Source organism: Spermophilus citellus, assembly GCF_964194105.1.
Source record: "Spermophilus citellus genome assembly, chromosome: 5".
Classification (NCBI taxonomy): domain Eukaryota; kingdom Metazoa; phylum Chordata; class Mammalia; order Rodentia; family Sciuridae; genus Spermophilus; species Spermophilus citellus.
The window spans coordinates 157,929,056-157,942,760 of NC_138186.1; the positions used below are offsets into that span (position 1 = coordinate 157,929,056).

The following is a 13,705-nucleotide window of genomic DNA, read 5'->3' on the forward strand; positions in this document are numbered from 1 at the left end:
GAGCCTAAAACCTTGGAGAAAAGCTTTCTGAAAGCAAAACTGAAAGCAACTTTTTTAGGAACTGTTCCCACAAGCAGGAAATGCCTTCTCAGCAAGCTTGGGCTTGCAGAAGGAATTTTTTAAAGGGGCGCTCTACACTGGTTTCTTGGTGAGTGGCTCCTGGTCTGCCACCTCTTATATCACCGTTCAGAGGTTCAGACACAGGAACTACATACAGAGTCCCATGTCATGGCCTGAGCCTCAGGCCTGTGGCATCAGAGAGGGGTGAATTAATTACAAAATTAGGAAAGCCCCTGTGAGTCAACAGCTTGTCAAAAGTGCAGGGCATTTGTATAATCTCTTCATTCGACTCTTTCCTTCCACCAGAGAGCACTAACTGACAGAAGTGGAAATTGATGCAGGAAAATGTTTAAAAAAAGGAGTGCAACACTCATCAGTCAAAATGTCATGATGTCTATTTCTTTTGAGGAAATTTATTTATTTCTTAGTTGTAGATGGACACAACACAATGCCTTTATTTTTATGTAGTGCTGAGGATTAAACTGGGGTCCTGCCCATGCTAGGCGAGTGCTCTACGCTGAGCCACAATCCCAGCCCCATGACTTCTATTTCTGAAAGTACCATCTACAACTCTTTCAGTCAACTCTGGAGCTGATTCCATCTCCTTTTGGGATCTGGTTTCAGCTTGGCAGTCAGAAACCTCCTCCTGATCCACTTGCTGTACTTGACTAATCTCCCTTCTTTTATTGTTATTAATCTAATTAGAATAACACACACACACACACAATTCATATGAACATAGCATGATTTGGTAGACTTTGTTCCTTATGTCCTTCCCTCCTCCCTCCCTCTTGATCTCCTACCTCTACTCTATTGCCAGCTTGGATCTTTAAGAGGCAAATATTCTTTAGGCTTTCTATATTTCAAAATATTCTTAGCACACTTTGCAGACAAATTCTAAAGCTCTCTTCTCAAGTTCCTGTCCCTCGGTTATTCAAACACTAATCTAGACACTGCTCTGAAAGGGTTTTGTAGTTCTAATTATTAATCAGTTGACCCTCCAATAGAAAGATATTTCCAGGTAACCTGAGTGGGCCCAGGGCCATTAATGAACCCTTAAAATGAGGGAACTTTTCAGGCTGGAGGCAAGAAGGATGAAGCAGAAGGAAAATTTAGACTCCAAGCAAGAAAAGGATTAAATGCGTTGTTGGTGGATCTGAGATGTATGGACCAGAGAGAGGCCTCTTAAAGTGAAGGAGTGCCCTGCTCACAGCCAGAAAGGGAGTGGATTCTGCCAACAATCTGAACGCCCTTGGAAGCACATCTTTTCAAGAGCTTCCTCATAAGAATTTAGCTCTTCAAAATCTTGATTTTGAACTTGTGAAATCCAAAGTTGAGACATCAGTTGAGACTCAGATTTCTGATCTATAGAAGTATAAGATAATAAGTATGTCAATTTAATAAGCAGCTAGGTTTGGGTAATTTGTCATGACTGCAATAGAAAATGAATACCAACTCCTTCCTATTTAAATGAGAATTTGACTGAATATAAAATTCTTTTCTTCAATGCTTTAGGAATAATATTTCTTAGTTCTCATGTGACCAGGGTGGCTGTCCAGGAGTCTGTTGCTGTGCTTGCTTCTTTCTTATTTTACTTGTTTCTCAGGGCCATCTGGGAAGGGAGCCAGAAGGCTGTGAGTTTATCTAATTTGGTGAGTTTTATAGTCTACTTGGAGGTGAGGAGGTTTAAATTCTTTCCCTGCTTCTTCTTAGGTGCACTTATATATATGACTAATTAATTGTTTTTCTTTTATTAAGATGCTACTAGTCTCTTCTTCCCTTCCATTTTATAAAAATCAAAATCATTAAGATAATGTAAGACAATACTCCTTTTTGTATTTAAAGTCCCTTATCTTTGGGAGTATGTTAGAAAGATGTAGGCATTTGTTCAGTTTATGTGGCACATTCCCAGAGCTACAGAGGTAAAAAGGAATACATGGTATCACTTCTGCCATGAGTCATCTTACCAACCTGTAAACTTTGAAAATCATATTTCCATGCAGCAGTATCTTCAGGTTTGCAGAGAAGAAAAAAAAAAACTATTTTTTTTTTCAGGGACAAACACTTTAGCTTTAGACAAAATGAATGCTGGAAATGTGTTAAGTACATTTTCACTTCCAGGATCTTATAGATTTCTCAAAACCAGTCCATGTTATTCTAGACTTATTATAATTATGATATTTATTTTAAAAATATACAATCCTTTACAGTCATTGGAAGCACACATTAATCATAGGTTTCAACAATAGTCATGATGTCAGCTCAATTCATCAGATATTATGAGATATTTTGTAACTAACAGACTTTAATAAGTAAATTACAAATAGATGTAAATATTTTTAGAGATCAGACTTAGACTGTGTGAAGTGTAGTAACATTTTGCCTTTGAAAAGAAATCATCAATTTTGGATTTCACATATGGAATGGCACCCAGGAAAACATGTAAAAAGTCAGAAGAATTGTACTTTTAAGAGTACAAATGAGCAAAAAATACTTATTACTGGAGCTACTTCATGGGATGCCTGGATGTATACTGCCTTGTGAGTGGTTTTCTGCCTAGAAACTGCATAATCCACTTTTCAGCTCTGGCGGTCAGGTATCTCATGACTTAGCAAGAGTTGACAGGGAATATTCCTACTAGAAACAAACTTATTTCAAATCTTCTTCCTACTTATTTATGTATTTTATTTGTTCTTTTTAGTTATACATGACAGTAGAGTATGGTTTGACATATTTATACAAACACGGAGTACTTCTTATTCTAATTAGAATCCCAGTCTTGTGGTTGTGCAGATGTGGAGATTCACTGTGATGTATTTCAAATCTCCTTTTGCAAAACGTTTTTGTCTAAGATCCCTCCTCCCCAACAAACTAACAAACAAGTCACAACAGCAATAATGATGAACAGCATTGAAGCCTCTGACTTCTCCACTCCTGGATGTGAATTAAAAATAGAGTGAATTAATATTTATTCATCCAAATAAAGCTGTGTGAACATAAAACGAGAAGCCACCAACATGCATTTCTCATGAGAATATTTTACTTTGTTAGGCATGTGTCAAATATTGAATTTGACCTTGAAATAAGCAGATAATAAATTTTCTTTCTTTTTTCTGTCTTTATATCCATAAGACATTTTCTTTTTTTCCTCCCACAATATTAAAACATTGCTTCTTTCAAAGGATGCTATCCATTTTTGTTACTGTCAGAATATTTCATATTTCTTTATATCAGTAATCCTCATCTCAAAGGAATATGCTTGCTTTCTGTATGAATTTGGCTTGTAGAACTTCCTTATTAAGAACTATTTAAACCATATCTTTTCACTCTTTTATTTTGTAGAAATTCTTTCTTATAATTGGACAAATTTTTTTCTTATCCCTGGACAAAAAGATGCATCTTCCTGGTTATAACATGGAGTGTTCCTGTCATTGGTGTTCCATGGCTGGGTCCGAGTGCACTGCAAGCAATGCCTATTTTTTCACAGATCCCGGATTCATCATTTGTTGGCAGCCCTTGGTGGGAAGAGGATGGCTTGGGCTCTGAGAGGAAGTAGAGATGTGGCCTGTGGTGAGTACGTGTTGAAATCATCAGGATTAAAGAAAAATATCAATTGAAATACATTGAGTTAAAGGAAAATATTTGCAGACTATTTTTACCTGTTTAATGTCACTACTGGAAAAGTTTAAATTAAAATTGTGACATACACTAGACTTCTGTTAGAATTCTGATCTATAGCTTCTGTATATTTTCTGTTTCTATTGTATGTTCTGCTGATTCTCATTCATATGGTTGTATCTGCTTGATTATCATGGTCTCTGTGTGGGATATGTTATTTTAAAAGTTGCCATTGAAAGAATTTGAAGTTTATGATATTTTCTTCCTCCAGAATTACTTTCGTTAATTTGTATCACTCTTGGTAGTGACAAGTCTAGAATTACTTATTCCCATTTCAGGAGTGAAGATATTTTGGGCCATGCAGAAGCCTTGAGGCTGGACTGCAGTGGGTCTGAAGACTGGTTTCCTCCAGGTCACCCTTCCTCTGAGGATCCAGTCCTTCAGGATCACTCCCCAAAGGGCAGGGAATTTATCAGGGTCCCTGCTTTTGGCAGGGCCTGGACTTCAATATCTTCTTGCTTTGCCCCAGGAAGGTATCCAAACCTGCATGAGTCACTGGTGGAGGGGCTCCTTTTTGTGATCACAAGACTGCTAGTTTCATCACCACATCACTCTATCACAAGTAGGAAGCCATTAAGTGAGGTTAGAAAATCACTATAATTAATAATTCACCACAATAGCCACAGTGTCATTGGTGGCTCCAGAATCACACTATGCCTGTAAGCATCTGTACTTTCAGAGTGGATGCCACAGGCCCTGCTGTCAATTCTTCCAAGCCAGTGACCACACCCTCAGACCTCTATTAAAGGTACAGCAAATAAACCACAGGTCTTCACAATCAGTGTGGCAGCAGGAACAACAGATGTCTGGCCTCTGTTCCAGTTCTGCCACATTTGATTCACAGAATCCAAAGCACCTCCAGGAGTTAGGTTTCGAAGGAGTCTGGGAAATGTAGTGTTTAGCTTTTATGGTTTCTGTGGAAGTTACAATAGAAAGAAGAAACAATGGATGTCATACTTCTAGTCCCCCCATTCACTCTACAGTTGAAATGCCATTAGTTTGTTTGAAAATCTGCAAAAATAATATTATATCTTGCTCACTGGTTTATGATACATACCTGAGTACAGTATATCCATACACCTTTACCTGTATATCTCCATACACAGTTACCATAAAGGCAGTAATTTCAAGCATGTGTTCCAGATTCACCCTGATGTTCAAAACCTGTGTTTGTGTTATGTGGGTACCCATTTTTCCTCAACCTCTCTCCCAGATGTTTTATTTTCCTATCTCTAAAATAGGTTGAAGTACTGTTGTGAGGCTCAATTAAAATAATGCATGCAGTAGTCTAAGTATAGTGACTGGCTCATGATTTCAGAAGTAAACTGCAGCTCTATTTGTTAGGAGTTGCAGAAGATCTATGTTGCAAAACCAACTCACATCATCTTTTTTTTTCCCAACTCATATCATCTTGACAATTCACTTAATTTTCTTTGGGTCTTTTGTTTTTCTATTAAAAGACAAAACCACAAGGAGAATAAACTGAGAATCATGAGATTGGCAAAAAATGCAAAATTTGGACACTATTAAGTGCTGACAAAGATATGGCACTACACAGACTCATATAATACAGAAGCAAATGCCACTAATAAATCTACTTTAGAAAACAATTTAGATTTTTTCAGTAAAGGTGAAATGCACACACTTTACAACTTCAATCACACTCCTAGATACCTTTTTTAGAGAAATATCTATAGAGAAATATGTCCTATATTTTTAAAGTATCATATGCAGTGGTTACTCATTTTTCTTTTATATCTGATAAGTGTTATGTTCATTTGGTACAGAATTAAATTTTCATAATGAAATAAAACAAATACCCAAAGTTTTTTTTTTAATTCTTACCATCATATGTAAGCAGCATAATAAAAAATATTGTTTGATTCAAGTGAGACTATTTCTAGTTGACTTGGGGGCTGTAAGTACAGCTCAGTGGCCCAGCACTGGCCTAGCATGCACTAGTACTATAGTTTGGATCTAGAATGTACCCCAAAGCCCATGGATTAAAGGCTTGGCCATAGTTTAGAACTATTAGGACTCGTGGAAACTCTAAGACGTGTGTGTGTGTGTGTGTGTGTGTGTGTGTGTGTGTGTGTGTTTGGGAGTGGCGGGGTGAAGTGTTGGGCAGATGACATGGGGGTGCTATTTGAAGTTCTGTATTCCCACCATAATATGCTGCTTTGTCCCACAGTCCTAAAAGCGACAAAACTTTCAAAACTGGAAGCCCAATAAATTGATTTGTGGGAGGCCAACCTTACAGGTGACTGAGTTACACTCCCCAGCTGGGTGCTGAGGCGCTCAGTCACAGAAATGGGTGGGTCTTGCTACAGCCCCATGGGTGAAGCTATGCTCACCTGCTCCTTTGTAATCTAACCCCTTGCCCTGTTTAGGATAGAATCTTCCATGGAAATGCCTTGTGTGTGTCCCCTCCTCTTACTGTGCCCTTGGGTGTGGCCTACCCAGGTGTCAGTCAACCTGCTGACAGTGGACATCATGGAGATAGACTAAGCCCCCTGAAACCTGACCCCTTGCCTCATTTGAATAGCTTCTCCTCAATAAAAGGGGTTAGCACGTGCTCTCGCTCTCTCTTTTTCTGCGGACCCTTAAGGTCAGAGGAGCTGTCACAGCAACCTCAAAGAAAAAGGTATTTGTGTCTCTTGTGTGGTTATTTCGTGCAGCCCAGTTAGCCCAGTTCAACTAGAGTGACCCCTGAGCCTTTTAGTCGCGAGAACAGAAACCCGGCATTGATTCTCTTAAATATTTTGTCTCAGTGATGGAAAGATGGAAAGCTGACTAACAGAGCCAGGGCACAGGTTTGATCCCCAGCACAAAACCCCAAAACAAATGAAAAAACCTGACCTGCATTGCAGAAGAAGACAGTTTCAATTATGTAGATTGACTTGTCTTGCTCCTCTCATTGACCAAGTCTGACCAAAGGGTGAAAGGCAAGAAAGTAACTGGTACTAATTCTTCCTCTTTTTCAAGAGTCCCTATCTATGAGCTGATAGTAAAATGCTTTTCCTAAAATAATTTCTAGGTGAGAATTTGTAAATCTTCCACCACCGTTTTTCCTATTTTTCTGCCTATCAATCAGCCAAGTTTATGGCTTAAAGATTATGAAATTTTGCTCTAGTACCTCACACATTTTAAACTTTCAAAATGACTAAGAGTGGGGCTGGGGTTGTGGTTCAGTAGTAGAGCACTTGCCTAGCACATGTGAGGCACTGGGTTTGATCATCAGCACCACACATAAATAAATGAAATAAAGGTCCATTGACAACTTAAAAAAAAAAAACACCCAAAATTTTAAAAAAATGACTAACAGAAACAAGTAAGAAATTACAATACTTACATTTAAAATATCTATCGTTAGTCCTAATGGAAAAAGCTTTATGAAAAACAAAACCCAGAAAATATTGATCCGAAAATCTTGATCTTTGCATTTTAGATTTGACTTAGTACTAAATAAACACCATTACATAGGTTAAGTCATTATTCTTTAGAATGTGCATATATCATTAATATTTCATATCTTTAAATAGTTTACAAATGTCATTTCTAATGAAAAAAGATATTTCAGATATTCTGAAAAAAACTACAGTGCAAATACAAAGCTGTTATATGAGTATATAGTCAGTTCTGCATATCTGTGGGTTCAGCATCCACAGATTCAATCATCTGCAGATAGGAAGTGGTGGTGGAGGGTTTCCCCAGGAAGTTCTTCCAATTCCAACTTTAATTAGCCTCACACTGAGCATAAGCAGAATCCATGTGAATGAGGTGACTTATTGTCCTTCTGCCATTTCAGAGATCCCTGGTCTCTCCAGTACCTTGAGCCTTGTTCATGTGCTGTGCAGTTAGGCCTTTAATGGTTCTGTCTGTACTGAACACATACAGATTTTTTTTTCTTATCTCCAGAACAGGGAGGTCATCTTAAAAGCCTTTTCAGAAACAAACTGAAACTTACCTTCACCCCCCAAATAGAAGCCCTCAGATCCACTGTGGGCCTTAACTAACTGACAGGATCTCAAACCAACTAAACACAGAATCAAAAATAAATAAATAGCTGGGTTGCAGTGGCACCCGCCTGTAATCCCAGTGACTGGGAAGGCTGAGTCAGGAGGATCCCAAGTCAAGACCAGCCTCAGGAACAAGGCCCTAAGCAACATAGTGAGACTCTGTCTCAAAATTAAACACATAAATAAATAAAATAAAATAGAAGATATATTTCAGTGGAATAGTGCCTCTGGATTCAATCCCCAGCACCAAAACCAAAACCAAAACAACAAAAACCCTCACAAACCCCAAACAAACAAAACCCAAAACAAATAAAGCCCAAAAACCACAAAACATGCCTAAAAATCAATCAATCAATCAATAACCTTATTTTACAGGAGTTAAGAATTGTCTGCTTTAGCCAGGCACAGTGGCGTAGTCTCAGTAGGCTAAGGCAGGATGGTTGAGAGTTAAAGGCCAGCTTCAGCCACTTCTAAAGGCCCTAAGCAACTTAGAGAGAAACTGTCTCAAAAAAAAAAAAAAAATTTAAAAAGGGCTGGAGATATGGCTCCATGGTTTTGTGCCCCTGGATTCAAATCCTGGTACAAAAAAAAAAAAAAAAAAAAAAGTTTAAAAAAAAGAATCTTTACATGTGTCCACTTAATTTTTTATATATGATCAGTGTTGTGCCTATGACCAAGTGCAATCCTGTTATCTGAGATGGAGGAATCAAACTTCAGCTGGGTTCAGTAATCTTTTCAACACATACTATAAGGATTACAAAAAAAAAAAAAATCCCCAATTTTCATTTACTCCTTGAATCTACAACCTTTTCCAATGTGAGTTTGTAACCTCTTCCATTAAAAAAAGCAATCTATGAATCCAGTCTGTGAATCTGAGCTGGCCTCATGACTACCTTCAGCCAAGGGAAAGTGGTAGAAGTGACAGTACCCCAGTTGGGAGGCTAGACCTCAAGAGACCTTGAGGGCTTCTGCTCATTTGCTTGCATTTCTTTCTTCTTCAGAGAGCAAGTCTGGGTTAGTCTTTAGATAGGATCTCGCACCTTTGAAAGTATATGCTTCCTCAGCTAGGCCCAGTGGCGGGGATGAACCCAGCCTAATTCCATTTTAAGGTTGGGAGCCATCTCATCACAAAGTCATAAAAAGTTAATTTCTGTTTTAATTACTATAAATTAAATTATTGCGATTTTTAAACTTGTTTGGAATTCCTGCCTGTGACTTGAACTCATCATATAATAACTCTCTCTGAAACCTCAGCATCGCCTCATAAATTCTGAAGTTGGGATCTGAATTTACTCCCTACCTTGAAATATCATGCCATGGAGGTATATCTGTCTTCGTATTATGCTTGTTAAAATTCTGTTAGCTGTAAGTTCTCAAGACATCCCCCTTTGCAACTTTTTGTGCTATAAAACCTTGTTCCTGGAGAACTGGGGACTGGTCCCTAGCCAGTGTTAGGAGAGACAGCCGCTTTGTGTACACAAATACAAGCTTGCTTTAATTTGATTTAAAATTGGAGTCAGTGGCCTTTTCTTTGCCTTGAGGTTCAAAAGCAGACGCCTGTAATCCCAGCGCCTGGGGAGACTGAGACAGGAGGATCAGGAGTTCAAATCTAGCTTCAGCAAAAGCGAGTCCCTCAGCAACTCAGTGAGATCCTGTCTCTAAATAAAATACTATAGGGCTGGGGATGTGGCTCAGTGGCTAGTGCCCCAGGTCAATTCCTACGATCCCCTCCTCTCCCCCCCCCCAAATATATATATATGCTTCTTCCCAACCCATAGGCCATCTGTGCTCTATCACCAGTGTCCAGTGACCACAGCCTCGCTGGTGATGGGGTGCAGCCAGGTGGTGATCTGGGCCTCCTCCTTGATGAAGACAACTCGGCTGCCCCTGGTGATCCCGGAAGTCCAGGACCAGGACAGTAAGCTGATCTACTCCAGGTACAGATCCGCTGCCCTCTCTGATCCCCAGCAGCCACTGTCGCAGCCTTCTACTGCCACCAGGCCTGCGAAGGGAGGAGGCAGCTCGCGAGCACAGCCGGACTGCTCGCTGGGAGTGGGTCCAGCCGGCCTTGTCGCCGCGCCTTGGCCTCTTTGGGTCTTGATTTCTTGGCCTTTCAGATGAGGAAGTTGTCCTCAATAATCTGTAAGGTGAATGCCTGAGCTGACAGTCTCCATGTCCTTTTGGGAAGAGATGTTTACTGGAAGAGATGTTTACTCAGCATTTTCTGGTCAGCAGGGGGGAGTGCTTGAGCCACAAGTGGAAAATTCCACACCGGGCCTCCGGTGATGGGTTGCAACCAAAATGAAGACTCATTAAAATATTTTATAAAGCCATGCTTAGGCCATGCATATAAAGCGTATTTGAAACACATGCACTTGGTGTTTAGACTTGGGTCCCAGCCCCAAGCTCTCATTTTGAATAAAAGTCTAAACAAATACAAAATCTGAAATGCTTCTGGCACCCAGAATTTAGGATAAAGGATATTCAGCTGTATTTTTTAAAGTCCTACAATTTTAATTTATTTTTAGATGTTGCCTGAGAGAAACACGTTAAAACTTCCATTTTGAAGCATTTGAAACGACTTTGATTGCTAAAATCAAAAGGAGCACCAGAGGGCGCTAGAGTCAAAGAATGAGGTTGAGAGAAGGAAGGTTTTGTAGCCTGGTTTTTTCATGGGGTGAGAAAAAGTATGACTGCATAGGTCTGGTAGTGAAAGTAGCAGGACATTTGTCTTCCATGAAAAAAAAAACAGTGAAAAAAGGTTTTAATTCAATCTTCAGTTACCTGAGAGCAATTGTGTAGTTTTGTTACCCTCAGGTGGATTGTTGTTACAAAGCTTAAAGGGTCACAATAATAAAACAAAAACAACAAAAGTAAAATCTTTACTTTTGCTGTGGCTTCTTATAAAATGCGAAGCATTCTCAGCCTTCCAGTGTTTGATGAATGAGAAAATGCCCAAGTTTCTAGCCTTCAAGATTCTAGGCTTTCATAGTACTTAGTGGAGAGACATTCTGGAGATGAATTAAGTTTGTGGCAGTATATACACAGTGACTGCAGTCAATATTCATTGATATTATATTGTATATTATGTTATTTAATTAAACCAATTTTAATCCTCAAAGATTAGCAATTTCCCAGAAAAAGAGCTCATGAATATGAAATTCTATTCATGGTTGTTAAATTGTGTCTCACTATTTGTTTATATGAGAAGGGTTTATGTTCTGGTATGTACTCTTTTTTCCCAGTTAACATATTCTAAAGGAACAAATAAAGATCTTTGTGTATAGACATTTTATAATACAATAAAGTGCCCGAGGGTTAAAAAATAATGTAAATCTATGCAAATAAAGCCTCCCAAATAACAGAAGTTTCCATTAACTGCTGCTCTCCATCTTGATCTCAGCACTGCAGGTTTAGAAAATTAGAACTTCTGGGCTTGGAGGTGGGGAGCTCAAGGATAGTGGGGCACAGTAATTGCTTAGCCTTGAGTTTGATCCTCAGCACTGGAAGGGGGTGTAGGAAGGGAGAAAAGAAAAAAAAATTAGAAATTATTATTAGTTGTAACTGTAGCTGACATGGGCATAAAGAGGAATGGACATCCCAACTTGGGCATATGAAAATTCCAAAAATTGAACAGATGCCTATATAGTACATTAGGTAGTTCCACAGAAGGAAGCACTTAAACACAACTGCAACAATATACTTGATTGTCAATAGCTATCAAAAGGAAGCCTGCTTTCCCAAAGCAGTTGACAATAGACTTGCTTAGTGATTAGTAAATGATGGGTCAGCGGGTGGGGTGTGGCGCAGGACACAGGGGTTATAGGGCAAGGCTGCAGGGCACAGGTATCTGCAAATAGTTCTAGTGCTTTGATGATAACTTTCAGACTTGTCATTTGTGCAACTGAGGCTGCTTTCCCTTGGTTTCTCCCTCTGAGTTTCTAGCCTCTGCCCTTTTCTTTTCCATAAAAATGGTTTTATTCAAAACATGTTTTGCAAGTCTTTTTTCCCACTGAGTTTTGCTGCTTTTTAAAAACTTTTGTAGTTGTAGAGAGACACAATACCTTTATTATTTTATTATTTTTATGTGGTGCTGAGGGTCGAACCCAGGGCCTCACATGTGCTAGGTGACCACTGTACCACTTGGCCACAACCCCAGCCCCATGCTGCTTTTTCTCTTCATCTTAAACATGTGTTTAAAAAAGCAGGGCAGTTTTGTGTCTAGTGGTAACATCCTGTCAGGCAACTGTTGCTGTACTCGGTGGGGCTGTGGGTGAGGAGCAGGCACCGCTTGGAGCCTGGAACCTGGCCCAGGTGAGCTGGGGTAGAGAAGTGGGCCCCGTTTAGTCACTTAGTCGCTTAATCTTGTCCTGCTCACTCTGCCTCTTTGCTACCAAAGCCAGTGACTCCTTCAAGCTTCAGAGCTGGGACCGTGTTCTTGTTCTAATTGTTGATTGTTGGACACTTGAGGATCAAGGGACTAATATTTGTGCCTTTTCAAATACATTTACTTTTTTTGCACACGGACAGGCAAACTTAGAATGTTATGGGAACAATGTTCTCCCTGTGAAAAGGAGAGCTGGGTTTATGTATTAATGTTTATTTTTAAAGCAAATATGAGCCCGTATACATTCTGCTGCTGTCAGTTTACATCTTAAAATAACACACCTTGAAGATCCTCCCAGACCTGTGCATTGTACAGGTACTTTTCTTTTTAGCTCTGCATGGCAAGCTATGGAATGACTGTCATCCTGGCCCCAGTCAGCAAGGCTCAAGGACACCAGCCCTAAGCCGGGGGGGGGGGGGGGTATCCCAGAAAAGCTGCCTGGGCTGTAGAAAAATGGACAAGGAGAACTCGGCCTCTGTCCTGCCTTTCTATTCCCCTTTTCACTTAGGGGTGGAGGCTGCTGGCTACAAAGGATGTGGTAGTAGGCCCTAGCACTGTCAGTTTGTGTCCTGGGGACAGGAAGAGTCTCCTCTTTTAAGATCTGACAGGAGACCCCACTTGGCCAGGGGATATTTATCACTGGACAAAACAGTTCTTGCTACAACACTATCCCATCAAACTAAATCATTTTACCCTTAAAATGTGATTGCTACATCAATGGCATATAAAATTCTAAGAATTTTGAATATCTTATTAAATTACTGTCCTGAAAGCTACTTCAAATTCACATTCTACCCAGCATTATTTGAAAGTATTAATTCCCCATACTTGGATCAACACTAGATTTGATGATAATGAAAACTTTTCCTAATTTGGTAGGTAAAAAGCTATTCATTCATTTACTTCCTGCTTTTTATTATTAATAGGTGGAAGATATTTTTCCTGTGCTCACTGAACATATGTATTTCTTACAATAAAAAGTGTCTGTTTGAATCTTCTGTGTCCTTTGTAGAGGCCACCCCTTAAGTTAAAACTCTGCCTCTCGTCTCAATCCAGATTAAGATCCTTCAAGTTAATTTAAAGTTAAGTTTAAAAGATAAGATTTTAAAAATATTGTTTTAGTTGTAGATGGACACAACATCTTTATTATTTATTTATTTTTATGTGGTGATGAGGATCGAACCCAGAGTCTCATGCATACAAGGCAAGTGCTCTACCACCAAGCTACAACCCCATCCCCAAAAGATAAATTTTTGTTATACAAATTATTATGTTCCAAAGGTAAACAAAAAATACTATATGTAACTAAAGAAAGCTTTAAAATTATGCAAAATTATGTTCCTTAATTTATAGGTATTAAAAATTTAATGTTTTTACTCTTGTTAATTATATATTGTGTTTTCCTAACAGGACCTTGCAAGGACAGTGCCAGGATTGGTGTGAGGAAAAGGTTGTTTTGCAAACCATTTAGTCTAAGGTCCCTCCTCCCCCAACAAACTAACAAACAAGTAACACCAGCAACAATGATGAACAGTGAATTTATGAGGGTCCCTGCTTTTAG

The 13,705-nt window shown here is 39.2% G+C and overlaps 2 protein-coding genes across 2 annotated transcripts in view; both read right to left on the reverse strand.

Annotated features, from left to right (window-relative positions):
• Positions 1 to 13,705, reverse strand: part of LOC308650085 (UL16-binding protein 2-like) — a 238,767-nt gene that overhangs the window by 35,528 nt on the left and 189,534 nt on the right. The gene's annotated exons all lie outside the window — the stretch shown is intronic.
• Positions 9,686 to 13,705, reverse strand: part of LOC308649527 (UL16-binding protein 1-like) — a gene marked incomplete at both ends in the record, with an annotated part of 75,919 nt that continues 71,899 nt past the window's right edge. Inside the window, one exon of the mRNA XM_081295063.1 lies at positions 9,686 to 9,867. Within this exon, the coding sequence (XP_081151189.1) occupies positions 9,686 to 9,867 (182 nt within the window). The remainder of the gene's footprint in view (positions 9,868 to 13,705) is intronic.